A 21,706-nucleotide genomic window follows, 5' to 3' on the forward strand; every position below is an offset into this window, starting at 1 on the left:
CAGTAACTGTCCCTACAGCATCACCCAGGACAACTCCAAGTCCCCAAAATGCCTCCACATCTCATTTCTTCCTCCCATTCCCTACCCCCAACAGCCACCATGGCCACTTTCTCCACACCAATGCCACATATTCTTTAATTACTAATCACAATAGTTCATGAATAGATTATCAGTAAGTCCACTCTAATCCATACTCTATTCCTCCATCCTGTGGACCTTGGAATGGTTGTGTCCACTCCACATCTGAAACAAGAGAGGGCTTAGATTCCACATGGATGCTGGATGCAATCTTCCTGCTTTCAGTTGTAGGCACTCTTGGCTCCATGGTATGGTGGTTGACCTTCTTCAACTCCATGTTAGCTGAGTGGAGTAAGTCCAAAAAACCAGAGTGTAGGAGCTGAAGTCTGTTGAGCCTCAGGGCCTGGTTGACAAGTCTCTCTTGTTACTTTTACCAGAAGTGTAGTTGGTACTGCGGTTTAATGTATACCCAGGGGACCTGAATCTCTGGACTGACCATGTAATCTGCTATCTTTTATGTGTACTGACAATTTCTTCTTTATGTTCTCCCAGTGTCTTATTTTATTCACTTTTATTTTCAAAGCTTCAGGTCACAGAAAAGTCACATAGAAAATATAGGGGATTCTCATATACCCCATCAACCTTCCTTTCACATTTTCCCCATTAATAACATCTTCCAAGAGTATGATCAATTTGTTACAATTGACGAACAAATATTGAAACGTTGCTATCCATGGTCAATGGTTTGCAATGTCTCTCTCCTTTTCCTCAGACCCTCTGGTAACTACCGTCTTTATATCAGTGTTAAAAATTTGCGCTACTTGAATAACAATAAGTTCACTTTGGTCCATAGCTTCATTCATCCCTTATGATTGCTCACTCCACTATCTTGAGAATATTGGGATGGTGATGGCCACTCTGCTTCTGATTGAGAGGGGCCTTAGAACCCATGATGCAGATTGATGGAACTGTTACTTTGCACCACAATATTTTATACGGTTTGACATAATGTGTTATAATGTACCCATCACTGAAAAATAATGCAGAACAATTCCAATTATCTTAAAATGCCATGTTCCACCTATTCTTCTCTCCCTCTCCCCTTGGAACCTAGGGTAACCACTACGTTTCAGCTATTCAAGAATAAGGTTCATAGTTTCACACTAACATTAAGGGTTTGAATGGGTTCATCTTGTCCTAGGGTGAAGATCCACAAGTAAAAATGGAAAATATTAAGCTCCTAACAGGTGAGTCCTGCCACATATTCAAATAAAGTATCAAGAATCTCTCAAGTACATAGTTAGTGCCTAAAAAAGAAAATAGATCATTATGCTAAGCACTTATTTATCTTTTAAAAAAATGTACATACCTTTGAAATGGAAGAGAATTCCTTTATAATCAGAATTTTTCTAAACTAAGTCATCTAAGGAAAGGAAGGAAAAGAAAAGTACCTTCTTGCATGAGCAAAAATTCAAATTTTCTTTCTTTTCTTGATTTGTATTTACTTTAACAGGTGACTGCAATATTTATTTCACATACTCTTTTAATATGGTGTATTTTACATCTGAATAGGAGGGTCACTTTTGAGAAAAAAATACCACCTTCAGGTTTGCACATCTTCTCTCATCTGAAGCCCAGTGGAGCAGGAGCCTGAAGTTCTGGGATGTTGTCATCATTTTGCAGCTTTGTTTCTTGAAAACCTAGAATCAAAGCAATTTCCTATGGCTGCATTATATTGATCAATGGAATTCACAGGAAAACTCACATTCAAGAGGTTATAAAGAGTTTTCCTCCTGAATAATCAGTATACAAAAATTCTGTTTTATCAAAATAGCTTCATGTAGTTTAACCTTATCATTTCCTTGGTTTTCTAATAAGAAGCAAGTATTATCATTTTAAAAAGGAACATAATGTTCAAACCTGCTTTCTCAAGGTTAAATCCTGAAAAGTTTCTTTTTATTTCAAACTCTTGCAAAAGATTTGTACTTTTACATTGTAAAAAGGAAAGAAATAAAATAGCTAAGTTCCTTTAATATAATAGGTAATATGTTGAAAGGAAGGTGTTTAAATGTATTATAAAATTAAATGGAATTCTTTAACCCTGCATTAATTAAAGCTGTATGAGTGAAAAGTTCATACGAACACTTAAAGAGTGTATAAAATTCCTGAAAATTTAACATTGTTTCAGCATAATATTAATATTAAACAAAAGTATTTACTGAATTATGGCAAAACAATTTATTATGGCAGGCTGCTCTTTCTAATTTTATTGGGATACTTGATACACATTTGCCATGAAATAAATTTCTATCATTTTTTCAAAACACAGTTTTTGTCATCAATGTAATAGTACAGGACAAACTAATAAAAAAAGTTAGTATATTTTTTACAGTTGGAAATGGAAAAGGAATAGCTGGATATTATGGACCCAGTAAAACAAACAAACAAAAAAAGATTGATACTAAAGAAACCTCAACCCAAAAAGCAGAAGTATCAGCGATTATTCAATTACTTTCTGATGTATATAAACCCCTTAATATAGTAGTTGATTCTGTCTATGTTTGCTATACTGTTAACCATATTGAAACTGCTTATCTTTCTTAAAGTATGGAGATTGATTTAATTTTGGCAGACTAGCATGCATCCATGTAACTATAAATATAAATAGTGAATCTAATTAGGCTTCTGCTATTACTGGAGAAACTACAAACATGTTATTCATCATTGCCTTGTTACTGTGGCTATTATGAGTGTGCCTAATAAGATGAAAACTGACAATGGCTTGGCATTTATTAGTAAATCATATTCTAATTTCTGTACATCCTGGAATACCCAACATAGTACTGGAATCCCCTATAATCCCTAAGAACAAGCTATCATAAAAAGAACTAGTGGTATTTTAAAAAACCTATTTATATAAATTTCTAAATAAAAATGGGGAAGATGATGGTATTATAGTACCAAATGACCAATTGGCAAAAGCTTTGTTTACTTTAAATTTTCTTAATTTTTGATTCAATAATGCCTTCTGAGTGGCATTATGCTTTGAATAAGAATAAAGAAAAGTATTGTGTGACTCAACTGAATATCAATCAATATATTGGAAAGATGTACTGATTAACACTTGGCTAAAAGGGAAGGTTAAAGTATGGGGCTGAGGAAATGCTCTTGTCATTACAGAAGATTGGGAACAAATTTGACTTCCAGCTTGATGGATTAAACCACAGAGAAGAGAAGAAAGAGAATTTTTTTTTTGATGATGATTTCTCCTCTCATGATGGTATTAATGGTAACTCTGGGTCATGCAGGTTAAAATCATACTTATTGTGCATACATTCCTAATCCACCCCTAATATATGCTCCTACATGGAGAGATCCATCATTTCCCATATTTTTGAATAAAGCGTATGTGTTTCCCGGGCCTATAGATGATAGACTACCCTTAAAACCCGATGAAGAAAGGAAGAAAATATATAAACTTACCCTTCCTTTTGATCATAGACCATTATGCATAGGAAAATGTCCTCCCTGCATGCAAAAACAAAATTGCTTCATAACAATAAAAGCTAATGGTACCAAATTATTAATAACAGTATTTCCATTATACAATTCTGACCAAAACACAGAATATTAATTGTCCACCCTGAGAACCTGGAGAGAAAGAAAGATAGCAAGAATGCCATAGAGGAAGAGGATCCCTCATTTTTAATGATTCCTATGGAATAGTTTGGGATAATGCCCCTATGGGGACTCCCAGTAAAAGCAATGGCAGATTTACTTGGTATGGACTTAACAACAAGAGTCAGGCAATCAGTAATATGCAAGGTCCCTTTTCATGGTCTGCAGAGGAATGATCTATATTTACTAATAAATATATTAGGTGGAGATACCAAGGAAAATGGATACCAGCCCCTTGGGCTAATGACACTCATAGTCATAACCTACAAAAGAATTTATGGAAAATATTTCTTGGAATTGCCCTTACTTATGAATGGTTGGGAAATGAAAAAAGACAGGACAGTATTTGACCCTTAATCAGACATATCATGTTAAGGCCTATGGTAGAGACGCATTTGTTTTCATAACTGGTAAGATAAGTATTAAGAATGACTCATTGGTTTATGAAAATGGTGCCTTGTATAATTGTCTATCAGAAAGTGTGTTTCAGGATGGAGAAACAATAATGATGGCAAGAAGAAGAAGAGGCATTTGGATACCTGTAAGAATCACGTGGATTTGGCAATCCTCCCCTGAAAACCAGTTGCTGCTTCACTAGGCACAAGAATTTCTGAAGTGAACAAAATGTTTTATTGGATTGCTTATTGTCAGCATCCTGGGACTGATTGGAATTATTATTGCAGCTGCTACTGCAGCCGTAGCTTTACATGAAACCATGCAAACACAGCAATATGTTCATGATTGACATAAAAATGTTAGTATTAGTGGCACAGCCAAGAACACACTGATGGACAGTTGAATAATTGGGTAAATGATTTAGAGTCAGCTCTTTTGCATATTGGCAATCAATTGCATAAGTTAAACTAGTTAAAAGGATTGAAATGTGATTGGAATGAAAGCAACTATTGTATTACTCCTCTTGTGTATAGTTCATCAGATATGGTATGGGAAAAATTAAGAATCATTTATTAGGCCATAAAAGTAATATCTCTCTGGAAATAATTGAATAACAAAGAAAATTATTACAAATGTCTTATAATCAGATTCATGTAGCCAATGATAAGGATTTTTTCAGACATGATTTCACATATTACAAAGTTTAATCTAGTTAATTGGTGGAAATCACAGCATTTCCTGTCAGCTTTAGGAATAGGGCTAATCATCTTTGTTCTGTTGCTCATGATTTTCACCTATGCTGGACAGTACTTTAGAAGAAAATTGCAAAGTGTAACAGCCATGGGACACACTAATAATGTGGTGTTAAGGAAAGCACTTCAATAACTCCCCCTAGTTGAAGAGCTTGACTGGTAGTCAATGACAGGTAAGACTCTTGAGAGGAGAGCAACCTAAGACAGGCACAGTCACCTGGACTAAAAGAAAAAGGGGGAAATGTTGGGAACTAAGGCCTAGTGTTCTCACAAGGAGAGATGTGCTGTTTCCATGGCTACCTATGCAACCTAAGGAATGTGGCAATTAAGAGTTTCAAGCAAGCAGGACAAAGCTGTTACAGGATGAAAGAAAAGATGAATATATATACTTCATAGTGAGAACACTTAGACTTTGTAACTTGAGATAAGATATTTTGTGTTCCTTAGATCACGAGTAATGCTAATAGTTAACTGCATGTTGCTGCTTGTTCTCACATAGACTTGGGTATATATAGAGCCCCTTGTAAATAATAAAGTTGTCTGATGAGTCTCTATTCACAGATCCCCTGATCCCTTCTCTCTTTGACTTCATTCCTGATACCCTCTGGGCCTTAGTCTCCAACAACCTCTAACAGAACTTTCACCTAAATCTGAAAAGTTTGGTTACAAGTGGGTTCTATTAGAGGAACATGGTGCACTACAATAAACACATTAGGATGAAATAAATGGAAAATTTGGAATATTTCCAATTCTCACAATATCCTCAAATATATTTCTATATATTTTCTTTTAAAAATGTGTGTATTCTGAAAAAAAAAGTCATATAGTGTAATAGCTGTTGTTTTAATGTTGTCTGTCCATGCAACAGGAACTTTTAAGTGGTATCTCATTGCTTCTTTCAGAGAGACTTTGTTACAGAGCAATATAAAAATCCAAATTTTGGAATATGTGTGTTCCTGTCATAGCTACATGGAAGCTTCCAGTAAGTCTATAAGAGAAGACAAGCTAGGATCAATTCAATATAAAATGTGATAAAAAAGATGGGTTGAAATCTATTTGGGAAGCTACAGATATTCTTCATTAAAGTCAATTAAAAAATGTCCATTAAGCAACTATTGGTTGTATGTTTATATGATGTCAGGTTGAATAATGGAACTACAGTGAATTATGTATCATTTTAATTGATGTTAAAAATGTGAATTATTATTGCAAATTTAGTACCTGATATCAAGGGATATCAGGTATGAAATTTGCATGTGTCCTCTGTGCAAGTCACATATCATTAGAAAAGAGGGTCCCCCAGAGAGCTATCCTGGATATTCCCTCTCTGTTCCTCATTTCTGCTCCTTGGTTGACGTGATCCATATGCACATGCGTAAAGCCCTTTACACTAGCAGAAGATCTCAAGTTGCATGTGACCTTATCTCCAGATCATTTTTTTTACAGTTAATACCTTATTTTTAGCTTCTTTTGCAATCTAGACAGAAGGAGATTTATCCAAATTATAATTCCTAGTTCCTAGTTCCTTTTTACTTAACATTTTTTTCACTTTACCATTTTACCTTTCCTCCTGTAGATTATATACATAGCAAGAAAGACCTGGGACATGACGTGAACACTTCACTTGTGCACAAATTCTACCTCATTTCAAGTTCTTCTTTTCACACAAAAAGCACTCAGAAATAATCCAGCAATTTTTTCCCTGTATATACAAGGGTTTCCATCTTTCCCATTTAAAGTAACAGTTCATCCTTTCCTCTAAGCCCTCAATAGAAGCAGCTTGAATATCTATATTTCTACCAATATTCTGATTGAGGAAATCTAGGCTTTTTATCAGAGGCTTCAAAATTCTTCCAGTCATTAGCTATCATCCATTTCCAATGTCACTTCCACATATTTTGGTGTTGTTATAGCACCACCCCATGCTTGTTACAAAAATCAGTCAGGATTCCTCCAGGGAGATAGAATTTAGGACACATATTCAGAGAGTTATTTGCAAGGAATTGTTATTTCATTGTTTTGGCTGACTTGCTTCAGTCGTGAGGGCTTCTCATTCCTGTCTTTAGTGTCTTAATACCACTTTATTTTCTATTTGTTGTCAAATGTCTCTCCTGTAAGAATATATGTGATGGTATTTGGGGCCCAGGGTTATGATCCATCTTAACCTCCCATCTTAAGTTCCTAAGTTAATCACATCTGCAAAAATTTTACATATGAGTTAACTCATAGGGGTTCCCAGGATTAGGGACTGATTGTTTTACAGGGTCTCCTTCAGAGGAATACAAACATACAAAATTATGTCTTCAGACCTTATGTGTCCTCCAGCTTCTAACCCAATTTTCATTTGTTGACTCCATTTCTTACCTTACCTTTTCTTGAATACTCTGCCACATCTTCCTTTTTTATAGTCTTCTCAAGGAGGGACAAGATGATTTTTATACTAAATGAAATTCACATTTCAAATTTCTTCATCAGATTATCATTGCATTGATCTATAGTCAATGATCACAATGTTTATCATTTGTGATAGACTTTACATATTTCATTAAATCTTAATAAAATAATGTGTAGAAGATATTAGTGTCATTTTGAATGCTACTGCAGCTGCTTGTGTGATACAATATTGGTTCCAAATCCATGACTGCTGAGACAGGATACAAAAGAAAAATCTAGGATCGTGATTGAATATAGTTTCCAAACTCTGGGAATTCTGACCAGTTTGACAGGAATGTAGCACAAGATTCATATTTTTAACAAGTTATTAAAAGTGTTAATAACTGACTCTCATGCTGACTCTCATATACATCTAAATTTGGAAAGTGTGACCATTTTGATGATTACAGACCTTGTGTCATTCCCTTTCTGTGGCTGAGTTCCTTCCTGGGTAGGGTTACACTAGGCTTGCCTGAAACTACCCTGGTTACCATGAATTGTCCATTTGTCTTTACTTAAGCATTTGTCTAAAACATTTTATATACTAATAAATATTTTTAAAAATTCAATTAAAATAAAACAGGATGATTTTATACTAGTTTAAATTATACTACCATCTTCTGCCATGGTAGAAGAGACTGACATGTGGTAGAGAACACTCTTAGGTTTAACAAGCTAAATTTGCAATTGACTAGCACTTGTGTACCTCATTTTCTAGGCCCTTTTCCATTTAATCTTTGCACAACTAAGTCTTCCTGGTCTCAGACAGTGATTGGTGAAGCTCCATGACAGGCTTGGAGGAGCTTCTGATGGGAACCGTCCACATCAAGGCTTGGGGGCTCTCTGGTGGGTGGCCTCTTTGGGGCGGGGCTGAGGCTTGCCCCGCTGGGAGTTTAAAGGTTGGCGAGGGCTTTGAGCGGAGCGGCAGTCGCGGGCCCAATGATATCTTTTTCTGCATCGAGGGCATGGGGTGGAAGGCCCTCTCGGGCGGGATGGAGGGCGGCTGCTGGATGCTGGGAGGGGTGGTCTCTCGGTCTGCGATTGTGGGCAGTCTCGGGTGAAGTGGCCCATCTCACCGCATCTGAAGCATCCGGAAGAAACGGTTAGGGCCGTGGCGATGGCTTTGGCGAGGCTAGTGGCCTGCGGGTCAAGGTTGCAGCAAGCCAAGACCCAGTCATGGACGCCCTTATCCCGCATGGTGAGGATAATCTGCCGGCAAGCATCGAGGCATCCTTCAACGATGAGATCTTTGGCGAGAGCGACCTGGGCCTCCTCTCTGCGGACCTTACGCTGGCAGGCCTTGATGACGCGGGCGACAAAGGTAGCGAAATCTTGGTCTTTGCCCTGGGTCATCTGGGCGAGCTTTTGAGGTCTCGTGGCGGAGACATTGCGGAAGGATCGCAGGGCTAGTTCTCTAAGCCGGAGCCAAAAACCGGGGGGTGCATTGCGGTACTGCACAGGATCGGTGAAAGTACCGATGCCTGTGTACGCCTCTGGGGGGTCCTGGATACCCGCACTGGCATTCTCGGCGATGCGCCTCTCAGCCTCTGCCTGGAAGTGGCATCTCCATTCCACGAACTGTCCTGGGGCCAGAATGGCCCGGGCAAGTGAAATCCAATCATAGGGGAGAACAAGTTGTGCCCCAAGTTCCTCGAGCAGCTGTTGGGTGTACGGACTCCCGATGCCATCCTCCTTAACTGCGCGTCTAAGGTTTTTAATTTCATCAGTGGTGAAAGGGAGCCATTGCTGGGGGCTCGCTTGAGAGGGCACTGGGTTCAAAGGGAAGAGGTGAGGGGTGGCCCCTGTCATGGGTGGGCCGGAGTGGCCCAGCCATGTGTCTGAACTGGTCCAAGGCCTGGACGCTGGTGCCGGCGGAGCGGCCAATGGAGGAGGAGGTGGCAGCCATGTTGTCTGAGAGGGGGGACAAGATGGACACAGAGGAGTTTCCGGTTGCAAACAAGATGGTGGGGGCTCTCCTTCCGGTTGCAAACAAGATGGCTGCGGAGCAGTTTCCGGCGGACAAAATGTCCGCGGCAAGGCTTCCGGTGATTTATAAGATGGCGGAGGCTCTCCTTCCGGTTTGCGCCAAGATGGCGGACGCTCTCCTTCTGGTCTGCGCCAAGATGGCGGACGCTCTCCTTCCGGTCTGCGCCAAGATGGCGGAGTGACCTGAAGAGGCGGGTAAAGAGAGGCGGGATTTCCGCCTGAGGGCCCATACTTCCTCCCTTCAGGCGAAGAAGAAGGAGGAAGTGTGCCATCTTGGTGGCCAGGCGGGAACTTCCCCCTTTCAAGCGAAGAAGAAGGAGGAAGTTCGCCATCTTGGCGACTAGGCAGGAACCTCCCCCCCTCAGGCGGAGAGGAAAGAGGAAGTTCGCCATCCTGATAATGGTCATCCCGAAGAGGATGGAGCTCAAGGTCGGCATTGAGCTGACTAGATAAGGACTCAGTATCTGAGTCGGGAGTGTCCCCCTTATCAGGGTCGCAGTCGAGCGGCCGCGCAGCAGCCCCGGCAGAAACCTGGTAAGCTTCTTTTGGGGCAGGCGCGCCAAGGAGGCAGGCGCGGATGGCCACAAGCATGGGCAGGAGGCCAGGGGGAAACGACCTGCCATCATGCTCCATAGAGGAGGTGACGCGGTCAATGAGACGCGAGTAAGTGTCTGGGCTCCAAAGGTGGCAGGTGGCCAGCCACGGATTGAAAGGCAGGAGGAGATCCCAGTACTTTTGCAGGTGGCGGAGGGAAACCCTAACGCCATTAGTGTCTAGGAGGCCAGCAAGCGCTCTGACTTGCGGCGCTTGGCGGGAAGATAGACGCCCGCCCATTTTTCTGCCGGGGGCCGATAACGGGGGTCCTTACCTTGAGAGCACAGCGAAGGGGTGGGAGCAAGGTCCCACGGGGTGAGGCAGTGGTCACGTCGGACCGGCCCCGGTCCCTGTTCGGGTGCCAGTTGCGGCTGGGGCGGCTTGCACCCCGATGCTGACGGGGGGGGTTTGGAGGGGTCAGACTAGACCGCAGTGGCGTCTGATGCTACGGCAGACAGCACAGCATTTTATTTTATTTTTTTAATTGACTTTGTAATAATATTACATTAAAAATATATATGTGAGGTCCCATTTAACCCCACCCCCCCACCCCCCCCTCTCCCCCCCCAACAACACTCATTCCCATCATCATGACACATCCATTGGATTTGGTAAGTACATTTTTGGGCACCTCTGCACCTCATAGACAATGGTTCACATCATGGCCCATACTCTCCTCCATTCCATCCAGTAGCATTGGGTTAATATGCCACAGTTTATTAAAGTTAAATATTTCAAAAAACAGTATTATCTAAACAAAAGATATTTGTTAACAATTTATTTAATTCCTAGCATAGTATTATGCCTGGCTTTTCACATATTAGAGTTTCTATAATGAAATCTCTTTTTTGACCTATTGATCATATTTTCTCTTTTCTAACCTAACACAGTTTTGGTAATGTGGCTTTGTAATGTATAAAGGCACTAATTTTCTTTTAGCATATGATATACCAGGGAAATAGCCACTTAGGGGGCCCTATCAACAGTGTATCCAGTAAGCATATTTAGTAATCCCAGCACAATCAGCATAAATGCTACCCAACTATGTGTCTTCAGAAGGACTGAAGTCTTACTCTTTAAAAGGCTGTTCCAGGGGAGTGGATGTAGCTTAAGTGGTTGAGCACCTGTTTCCCATGTAAGAGGTTCTAGGTTCAAACGCTGCTACCTCCTAAGAACAAAAACAAATCAGATGTGGAAGAGCCTTTTTTTTTTGGGGGGGGGGGTGTTACCTGGAATGGAACCCAGAACCTCATACATGAGGAGCAGACATTCAATCATTGAGCTACCTCTGCTCCCCAGTAAGAGTTGTTTGTTTTTGTTTTTGTTCTTAGGAGAATGACCAGAGCTTACTGGCTGTTGTCCTCTGAATGGAAGCAGCACTTTCCTCTGTCCCAAATGCACTGAACAACTTATGTTACTTTCTACTTGTGCATTGAGCAGAGCAAGTTAGAGAGCCCTGCCTTATAGAACCTGGTGTGCTTCCCCTCCCCCTCCCAACTTACACTTTGCCTGGTTGCCAGGCACTTGAGAGATAGAACCATTCACAGCTCAGTTGTGGCTCACAGAACACTGGCATCAGGAGACTGAAGGGCTGTTCCCTCTGGAGCCATGGAGGGCCTGTTGACAGCCACCAAAGTGCCTTCCCAACTGGTCCTGGACCAGCTGTGCAGTGCTCTGCTGCTGTTTTCTGAATGCCTGAGACAACTCCCTGGTCTCTGTGTTTTCCTGGGAGATCCTGATATGTACTGGTATGTTTTGTTTTTTTTCAGTACTAAAAAGCTGGAATGCTTTAAGGAGTGAAACAAAGCTAGTGAAAAGTGTTTCTACCCAAACTCATAAAGCCCGTGAGAAGATTGGCCTGAATATACCAGCCCACAAAGCCCTTGAGTCCCCTGGGATAAAGGCTAGTCCTCTGACCTTACAGGCTTTGTGTTTGGCAGCACTGAATAAACACTTGAATGGCTCTTCAACTGAGGATACAGAAGATCTTCTTGAAAAGCAACAGAAAAGTGAGGCCCCTAATATTTCATCTCATGGAACAATGATTCTCCCCTTCAAGGACAGATAAGCTCACTCAAAGAGAAAGCAGAATCTCACCAGTCCCACAAGAGTGATGCAAAATCATCTTAAAAGCCTCTCAGAAATATGTGGACCATATTCAGAAGGAAATAAGGGATGCTATGGAGGAAACCACTCAGCAGTAGAAAAGTCAACAAGTGCACTTGCCCAAGAAACTGATGGATGGAAGGAAAAAGTGTGGGAAATGAAGGAAGAGATAAAGTGCTTGAACACTGCAATGCAAGAATGAACCAGGATGGGAAGGATAAAGACAGCCAGATAAAATCTCTAACTGAAACTGTACTGAAGAAAATAAATTTGCCTGTTATCTTTAGAGAAGATTACATGGATGATGTCAATTTGGAACTAGACCAAAAGAAGGAATCAGAGAAGGGTAATAACTTAGTGTCAGTCATCAGTTAATTTAAACAAACTCATTCAGGTGGTGAATTTCCATGTTTTCTCTGAAAGTCTTGAAGGAGAAAATAAGATATTCATGAATATTTGTGAAGAAAATCAAATGAATGCCATACTTGCAGTGCAAATAGAAAGTCTCCAAGATGAGTAAGCTTCTTTGTTGTCTGAAAATTCATAGCTGAAAAGGGAGATACAGAAGCTTCAGCTGAAACTTCAAATATTACCTGAGGTCCAGCAAAAATGTGTAATGGAACTTCAGGAAAATTGAATGCAGGAGGAAACATCTTGCTCAGAAACAGAGAAGAGGGAAGTGGATTTGGCTCAACTGATAGAGCATCTGCCTACCATATGGGAGGTCCAGGGTTCAAACCCAGGGCCTCCTGACCCAGTGGTGAGCTGGCCCATGTGCAGTGCTGATGTGCACAAGGAGTGCCCTGCCATGCAGGCATGTCCCCCACATAGTAGATCTCCATGTGCAAGGAGTGCACCCTGTAAGGAGAGCTACCCCATGTGAAAAAAATGCAGCCTGCCCAGGAGTGGTGCTGCACACATGGAGAGCTGATGACACAGCAAGATGATGCAATGAAAAAGAGACACATTCCTGGTGCTACTGACACAAGCGGACACATAAGAACACACAGCAGATGGACACAAAGAGCCAAAAACTGGGTGGGAGAAAGGGAAGAGAAATAAATAATAAATCTTAAAAAAAAGAAATAGAGAAGAAACTTCACAAAGTGCATAGAAATGTGAACTTCATTTATCAGAAGTGCAACATCTACAAGAAGATGGGTGAAGACCTGAGCAAAGAATTAGAAAGAACCACTTCCTTGTTCTACAACCAGATTCTCTTCTATGAGAAGAAAGTTCAAGAAAAGGGTCTGACAGCACATTCAACTGAGAGGAAGCTCAATAAGCTAAGGAAGGAAAATGATGACAAGAGAAATGTTGGCTAACGTAGAGCTGAAGGCTCAGTTCTTTCCAGATGGCCCTTATGCTCCTGCTGATACACCTACTACATTAGAGGCCTGAAGGTTGAATTTTGCTTTCACAACTACTGATTGCTTAAAAGTCACAACTATAATAAGACATCTGCTTTTTTCTTTGCTTTAAGAGTAATTTTGATTGTTTTCATTTTAATTGAATTCCTGTCTTTTAGTTAATGTTTCCATTAAAGTTCTTAATGAACTTTGATATCAGCAAAATTTCTAAGATTGTATTTTACAAATATAGATGTTATAATTGTTATAAATACATTATTTTCACTTCATTGAACCTTCTAGAAATATATACCATAGCTATTGTATTTTAATTGAAAAAAATTCTAACGTTAGTTTTAAGATAGCCTTAGGCATTTAAACATTTTTACATTTTATGTCAAAACAAGTAAAAAAGCAACAACAAGAAAAATAAGTGGTATTTCCCACTCATCAGCACTGTACAGTATAGCCTGGAGATCACTCTGTGAACATTTACTTGACAACTGCTTATAATATGGGGTTTGATTTTCAAAACACATCTGAAACATCACCAGTGAAATGGTAATGATCACCAGCATCAGTTTTCCTTGATTTTTTTGGAAGTATCATATGTTCTTGCACCAAAAGGAAGAGTCAATTTCTCTGAACAGGCCCTATCATGCAATGATACATCCTTAAGTATCTACAGAAGATCTGAAGCAAAACTGACATTTGGTATGAAAAAATTTCCTCCTGAGGAAATGAGCTGTGAAGAATACCAGATTGTCCTGGAAAACAGTTAAGCTGTGGGGGACATTGGCTGCCTACCCAGAGAAAAGTAGAATATTTCAAAACATGGTGAGGAAATAAAGGCATTGTGAAAAATGTGTACAAAAAGCTTTAGAATAATGTCATCCAAATATATTTGTGTTCAGAACTGGAAATACCTAAAATCTCACCTCATAAAAACTGTTGATATTTCATATATTAAACTAGTTGTGCCTTATACTTTGCCTTTCAGAAGGTCCTCTACTGGGAAATCATCACTCAAAATATGAATGGTATATAAACAAACATCATATAGCACAGTGTCCATGTGAAGATTCACCTACAGCTTCACAGATTATGTAAATCTACCCTTAAACTATTTTTGTTATTTTAGATACAAAGAATCTATCCTTAGTAACCAATATCCTAAATTGTTCTAAATTTATATTTATAATTCTTTGTTCTTTCAGGTACTCTATCTTGAGGGTCCACCACATGCCAGGCACCATTCTAAGCACTGGGACTGCATCAGTGAACAAGGTAGATGACCTTCCTCTCATTGAGTTAGTATTATTTGATTCTGATTAATTCAAAACAAAAGAAAACCCATGAGAAAATCAGGCACGTCAATCCCCACTTTTACAGAGTACAAACCTAAGCTTTACAGAGGACGAATCATGTGCCCACCTCAGGTAAGTGGCAATTAGGAAACCAGCCAGGCCTAGAGATTCCCACTCTAGTGATCTTTTACCAAGAGCAAGCTCCTCTGCACAAAAGAGACTGCTCTTTTTTAAATGTGAAAGAACTCAAACTCATTACAAAGGCTACCTTCACAAGGATTCATTTTCAAAAAATTACTGTATAACATGGATTGTTTTTAACTTGCATAGAAATTCATTCACAGAGAGTTCAGATCAGGAGTCTTTCCTGAAAAGCCCTATGTCCCTTTTTCTGCAGCCTTGGAAGGAGGATGTGCAGAGGCAGACATTCAGCCTGAGGACAGACACATACCCGGCACCTGCCAGGATTACTGGAGTCCATGAAATTCCTTAGGAAGAATTTGGCAATATCTGAAAACCCAGGGTCCAAACCTTAGGAGAAAAAAGAGGTCTCCACCACTTCACACTGGCTGTATTCAGACTGCATCAGGAGACAGGGCTGTGGCTTCCAGCCAACCCTGAAAGGTTATCTGTATTACTCAGCCCATAACATCACTGAATCTCCATGGGTGACACAAATATCAAGTTGCAGGCTGTTTAACCTGGGGGAAAACTGACTTGCCATGGGGCTGTCCCTGGTGGATACCCAAAGTTCAGGGAGGGTTAAACATAGGAGTTAGCTGCCCTGTCAAATTCCACTCTGTGGGGACTGAGGAAAGGGGCATCTTAACAAGAGGATCCATGAGTTCTTTGTGATGCTCCTGCTGAAATTTCCTCCGCCCCTATGAAGTTTTTTTCTTCCCCAAAAAGTACCAACTTCAAAATAGCAAGCACTACTATTCATTTGGAGATGTATCCACAAAGGCAAAACCTGCAATTGCTTTATTTGGAGGAGTTCAGGGTGGATTGGGCAGCCTCATGACCCTAGGAATTAGAGGTAGAGTGGATGGGTCAGCAGTTGGTTCTGCCCCTGCACTTTCTGCTATTTAATTTTTAAATTGCTTTTGTTGCTGTTGTTTGTTACACTTTCTGCTTTTCTTAAAATTCTTATTTCTTTATTTTTATTTTTATTGAGGTATATCATTCATACGTGAACACACATAAATAAATGTATAGCAAAGATTGCAAACCTACAAAACAAACATACATAACATCACATAGGGGTCTCGTACATCACCCCTCCACCAACTCTTTGCATTAGTGTGAAACAATTGTTACAAACTATGCAAGAGCATCATCAAACTATTACTACCAACTATATTCCTTTTCTTATATTTGGTGTATTTCCCCCCCAACCCATACTATTTTTTAAAATATATTTTTGTTACAGATGTTGTGAACTTGCCAAACAATCATACAGATGTGTAAATTTCTCATACAACTCGACACCCTGGTGGAACATTTGATATTATCTCACTTCCTGCTTTTTGTGATGAGATCAACTAAAGGAGAAAAAAGAATGGAAAAAAGGATGTGCATACAGTCCTTCTCTCTTGCCCTTTCACAGCATTCTGAGGCTGTAATGTGGCTGCCCTGAAGAATGCCATCCACTGCCCAGTGCACCAGCATTTTGCAGTGATTGACTTTTAGCTCAGAGTCAAGCCAGGATTGACACCCACTGAGCAGAGGACAATCCCTTGTCTTTCTCTGGCCAAACAATTCCTTACCTCTGGCTGACCCACCACAGCTCAGTCCCATCAAGCTTCCATTGGGGGAAAGTCTGTGCAGTTACCACTGGGACTGCTCCCTGGTGTGGCCTCTCTTTGGGCCTGTTTTCCAGTGGGTCTGGCTGGAGTGCTAGATGCAAACTATGGGCCATTGGAGCTGCGCTGAAATTCCCTCCCTCCAAGTCACACTTTCTGCCCTGCTCTCTGCTGATGGTGATATCCAGAGTCAGGGCCTCTTAGAGGTTGAGACAGGTTGGTACTATATATACCATGTATATTGTCAAAAGACAAATTGAAGTCATTTGCAGACTACAGCATTTTATTTAGGACACTGGGGTTTTGCTCCAGCAAAGGAAGCCAGATGACTTGTAAGAATGGAAGCAGTTTTTGTCTTCTAGGAATGGCAAATGATTTTTATACAAAGGACATTAGCTTGACTCCTACTGATATGTGTTTGTCCCTCTCACAGGGGTGGGTTCAAGCTTGATTGTCTATTTGGGTCAGCTGCCTTCATGGGGATTTCAAATTTCAAAAGCCATCAAGAGGAAATCCAAGAGTGAGTTCAAAGAATAAATAAGACACAGGTTTATGGTGTTTTTTTTTTGTTTTTTTGTTTTTGATTTTTGATTCTGAGGGTTTCCCAGGGTTTTATCTACATAATTTAATAAATATATACTCTATATGCATCCCTAAATAATTTTTTGGCATCTCATATTCAATAAACAAATCAATAAAGCAATGACAAAAGCAGGATTACATTCTGTTTTTAAAAACATTTACACTTTATGAATGATCTTTTTATTTTCCTTTTTAATTAATTAATTTTTTACTTTTTTATTAAAGTTAATAGATCACAAAGAATGTTACATTAAAAAAACATTAAAAACATAAGAGGTTCCTATATACCCCACTCCCCACACCCCACCCCATCATTTTTTGTAAACTGTATTTTTTTGAAGATATACACATCACACAAAAAATGTTACATTAAAAAAATAAGAAGTTCCCATATACCCCCCACTCCCCACCCCAGTTCTCCCACACCAACCTCCTCCATCATTGTGGCACACGCATCACACTTGGTGAACACATTTTGGAGCTCTGCTGTACCACATAGATAAGAGTTTACCCTGTAGTTCACACTCTCCCCCAGTACATTCAGTGCGTTATGGCAGGATATATAAAGTCCAGCATCTGACCCTACAATATCATTTAGGACAACTCAAAGTCCCCAAAATACCCCCACATCACCTCTTCCTCCTTCTTCCTGCTCTCAGCAATTACTGTGGCCACTTTCTCCATATCAGTGCTACAATTTCTTCTGTTACTAGTCACAATAGTTTTATAGAATATTAGTAATGAGCCCTTGATACTGATGACTATGCTTATGAGCCTGTGTGCCTGAAATATGAACTAGGCCTAGAGCTGCAGGGTACCTAAGTGTTACCTCCTGAGAGCCTCCCTGTTGCTCAAATGTGGCCACTCTCTAATCCAAACTCAGCATGTAAATACATTGCCTTCCCCCCAGTGTGGGACATGACTCCTGGGGATGAGCCTCCCTGGTGCCAAGGGATTACTACCAATCACTAACTGGTGATGTGACTAGAAAGAGACCTTGAATAAAAGGTTCAACTCAGACCAGAAGACTATCTCAGCCTACATGTTGGATCAAGTGTTAAAAACTGCTTTTTGACCTTGAATAAAAGGGGGAAATGGCAAAGGCAAATGGTTTATATGGCTAAGGATCTTCATAAAAGAGTTGGGAGGTCATCAGAGGGGTCATGCTTATGCACACCTCAGTAGGGCCCCAGAGAGAGCCAAAGTAGATACAACCCTAGGTGCTGGTTCTCCTGAAGGTTATGGAGATCCACAAGCTATATGTTCATGACAGATGGATTTGGAGTTCTGTGCCATGTCAGAGGGCCCTACTTTGTTATCTGTACTCCTGAGAGTGATGGAGCTGGACTCAGATGTGACCTTCCTACACATGCCTCTTCTGTCACTTTTATTCAACCTGTGGTTGGTGTTAGAGATGGTGCATACTCAGGGGACTTGAATCTCTGGACTGTCCATGTGCCAGCTGGGCCCTGAACCTCAGCACAGTTGTGACTCTTACTCTCTATTTCATTGGACTTACCCAGGTCAGCTAAAGAGGAGAAGGTCAAACACCATACCAGGGAATCTAGAGTGCTGACAACTGCAAGTAGAGGAATTGCCTCCATCATCCATGTGGAATCTAAGCCCCCTCTTGATCTAGAGGTAGAGTGGGCATCACCATCCCAGCATCCACAGAATGGAGGAATAAAATATGGATTAGAGTGGACTTACAGATATAAATGATCTCTTAACACACATTTAGGATTCTACCATCTCACTTGGAGATAATGTCAGTCTCTGAATTTGAACCTTTGAGTGAATGGGAAAGTGACTCTGCTGAAGACAACACTTTATGATCATGTAAGATCACAGATTTCTGAACTTACTGTTTACATTCGAGTTGTCTCACAGGTTTCTGAAGATTTGTTCATTTTTCTGCTGTCTTTATCCCCCCCTGATCTTCAGAGTAATGTCTATTGATCTGTTTTCAAGAACATTGATTCTTTATTGTCATCTTGAAACTGTCATTGATCTCTAGAGAATTTTTCATATTATGTTCAATGCTAGAATTTCCACTTCTTTCCTTTTTATGCTTTCTATCTCCTTCTTGAGAATTCCTCTTTGTTGCTTCATTGCATTTATTCTTTCATTTTTTAAGCATGATTAACTTTAGTTCTTTGAATTACTTATAATGTTGAAGCCTTTGACTGCTAAATCCAGTTTCTATTGACTGCCCTTTTTCCCTGTGCATGGGTCACATTCCTGGTTCTGAAAATTGATCATTTTAGGTGATGTGTTGTAGCAACTCTGAATTCTGACTTTCCTTCTGAAGGTCATTGTTGATGCTTCTCCTGGTGCTCTTGTATTGCTTCTTTGTTCATTTATTTTTTGTTTAGTAACTTGCTTGGGATACATCGGTGAAATCTGTCTCCCTGGCAGGGTACAACTGCTGCTGTCTCTACTCAATATATATGGGTGTATACACTTATATACCTATATAAACAGGTATGTACTATACAAAATTCTTGCTTATAATATATGTATGTGTGTATCTATGACTCTATGAATGTGTATATAGGTCTTCTTATTTATATTCTTAAGCCCAGCTCTAGGCACTGTACCTGTATGGGTAGGCTAGAGTAGGCTAATAATTTCAGAGAGGTTGATCTCACCACTCAAAGCCTGTAAAGTTTCTATGCTCTGCCAATAGGTCTGTGGTGTAGGGGATCATTCAGGGTTGAGACCATTTCAAAGTCTGTCCCAGCTTTTCCTTTCTGCTCATCTCTTTCAGATCTCCTACTCACACTTGTACAGTCTCAGGATCAGCCAAGGCTGTGGCTGTATTGAGCCCTCTCTAGCTCACTGCTTATGCATATAGTCTCAGCAAGCTAATAACCTTGCTTCTACCCTATGATCTCAGGGTATTTGAGCCCTTGGCCCTTCTAAGCTACCTGCCTCTTAGATTGTCACTTCCACTAACAATGATGCTATGTATGGGCACATCCCTGGCTCCAAATTGAAAGAGCACCCTTTGACTGTGGCAGAGCAGATGTTGGTACTCATGGGTTGTCCTGTCCTATCCCTATCAGGACCTCCACATTGACCACTTTTGTCAGGGAAAGAAATGGGAGCAATCCTAGGTCAGATGTCAAGAATCCAACTTCTAAGAAGCATAAACACTGCTAAGATGGTTGTATGCCCTTGATCTATTCTCAGAGTTATAAAAATGATTGCTTTGTTCAATTCTGTCCACTTTATAGTTATATTTTGGACTGGAGATTTGCCATTCATCTTATTCAGCTATAAGATGAATTCTCTGAAAGAAGGGTTTTTAGTTGACCATAGTAAGTCCATTTAGGCAGAAGGGATGAGGTGGCAGAAGCAATAAGGGAGAGGGACTGAACAGAAGAACATGACAAGAAATTGCATGGTTGAAGAAATGTTACCCACAGTTTATCCTACATTGTCAACTAATTTTGGCTACTTAGACTATAGAGTTTGAAGAAGATTTCTAAATTAGTCAAAGGAAAGGTGTGAACCAGGATGAAATTCATTGGAGCACTTCTTAAAGTGAGAGGAACCAGAAATGACAGGGCTGAGGGTAAGATATTGTACTGGACCTTACATCTAAACCAAGTAACTACTCCTTCCTGCCCAAATGGACTAATTTAATTAAAGGGGATCCAGGCATTGGAATGATGATGTTTGCAAAAATGAAGAGAGAAGGAAAGATATGGGCTTGGGTCATCTTGGAAAACAGAGAATGACTCCATGATAAGGTAAAGTTGTAGCCCAAGATGCTGGATTGAGTGTCATAAAACGAATCTTACATGTTCTCTTTCAAAAGTCTTTATCTAAAGGAAATGCTGAGATTCTGCTCAGGGTAAAGATTGTAGAGTTTTTGGTATATAACCTTCTCTGACAATAAACTGTGCATAAACCTGGTGTTTAAACCACAAATTCAAATGGTGTCTTGCTAAAGCTGGAGGTTATAGTGATTTCTGATCATTTATTAGATGGATGGATGGTTATGAATTGGAATCATGCTCATAACAGGGTGAATGGAAACAATAAAAACTAAGCTCTTCATCTCTTGTTTGGATGCACACCAAGTCTTCTGAGAGGGTCCAGGACTGTTGCTCTGACACATAAGATATATCCTCACAGGGGCAGAATGACACAACTACTTACCTAGGGGCCATCACCTACCAGGAAGTACACCAGTTGGAAAATAAAGCTACCTGTATCTTTTTCTTAAATATCTCTCTTATACATGCAGGAAAGATTATAATGCACCTGGAACTGTCTTCGGATTAAGTTTTAAGAAAGTGAATATATAATAAAAAGAATAAAATGCTCAGGATGAAACAATTAATAAAAATCTCAGAAAGGGGCTCTGGAGACATTGAGACACTATAGGCAGATGTCACAGATGTCAGCCCTGCCTATGATTTATGTGCCCTCTCAATTAGAGGTGGTGTGGGTATCACCATTCCAGAATCCTCAGGATTGTGAAATGAATGATGTACTAGTGTAGACTTAGTGTTATTCTACTATAGGCTTATTGTTATTCCAGCAATGCAACTCTGTCATTGATGTGGAAGCAATGGCAACTAGAGGTTCTGAGGGGAGGGAGAGGGGAAAAATAGGTATAATATGGGGCATTTTTGGAAAATTGGAATTGTCCTGAATGACATTGCAATGACAGATACAAACCATTATAT

At 40.2% G+C, this 21,706-nt stretch overlaps 1 protein-coding gene across 1 annotated transcript; it reads right to left on the bottom strand.

Annotated features, from left to right (window-relative positions):
• Positions 1-8,102: 8,102 nt before the first annotated feature.
• LOC139436730 (endogenous retrovirus group K member 8 Gag polyprotein-like) lies at positions 8,103-10,097 on the bottom strand. Its single transcript, XM_071208686.1, has one exon. The coding sequence runs from the start codon at positions 10,095-10,097 to the stop codon at positions 8,103-8,105; it is 1,995 nt and encodes a 664-aa protein (XP_071064787.1).
• Positions 10,098-21,706: the final 11,609 nt, after the last annotated feature.

Source organism: Dasypus novemcinctus, chromosome 17, assembly GCF_030445035.2.
Source record: "Dasypus novemcinctus isolate mDasNov1 chromosome 17, mDasNov1.1.hap2, whole genome shotgun sequence".
Lineage (NCBI taxonomy): Eukaryota > Metazoa > Chordata > Mammalia > Cingulata > Dasypodidae > Dasypus > Dasypus novemcinctus.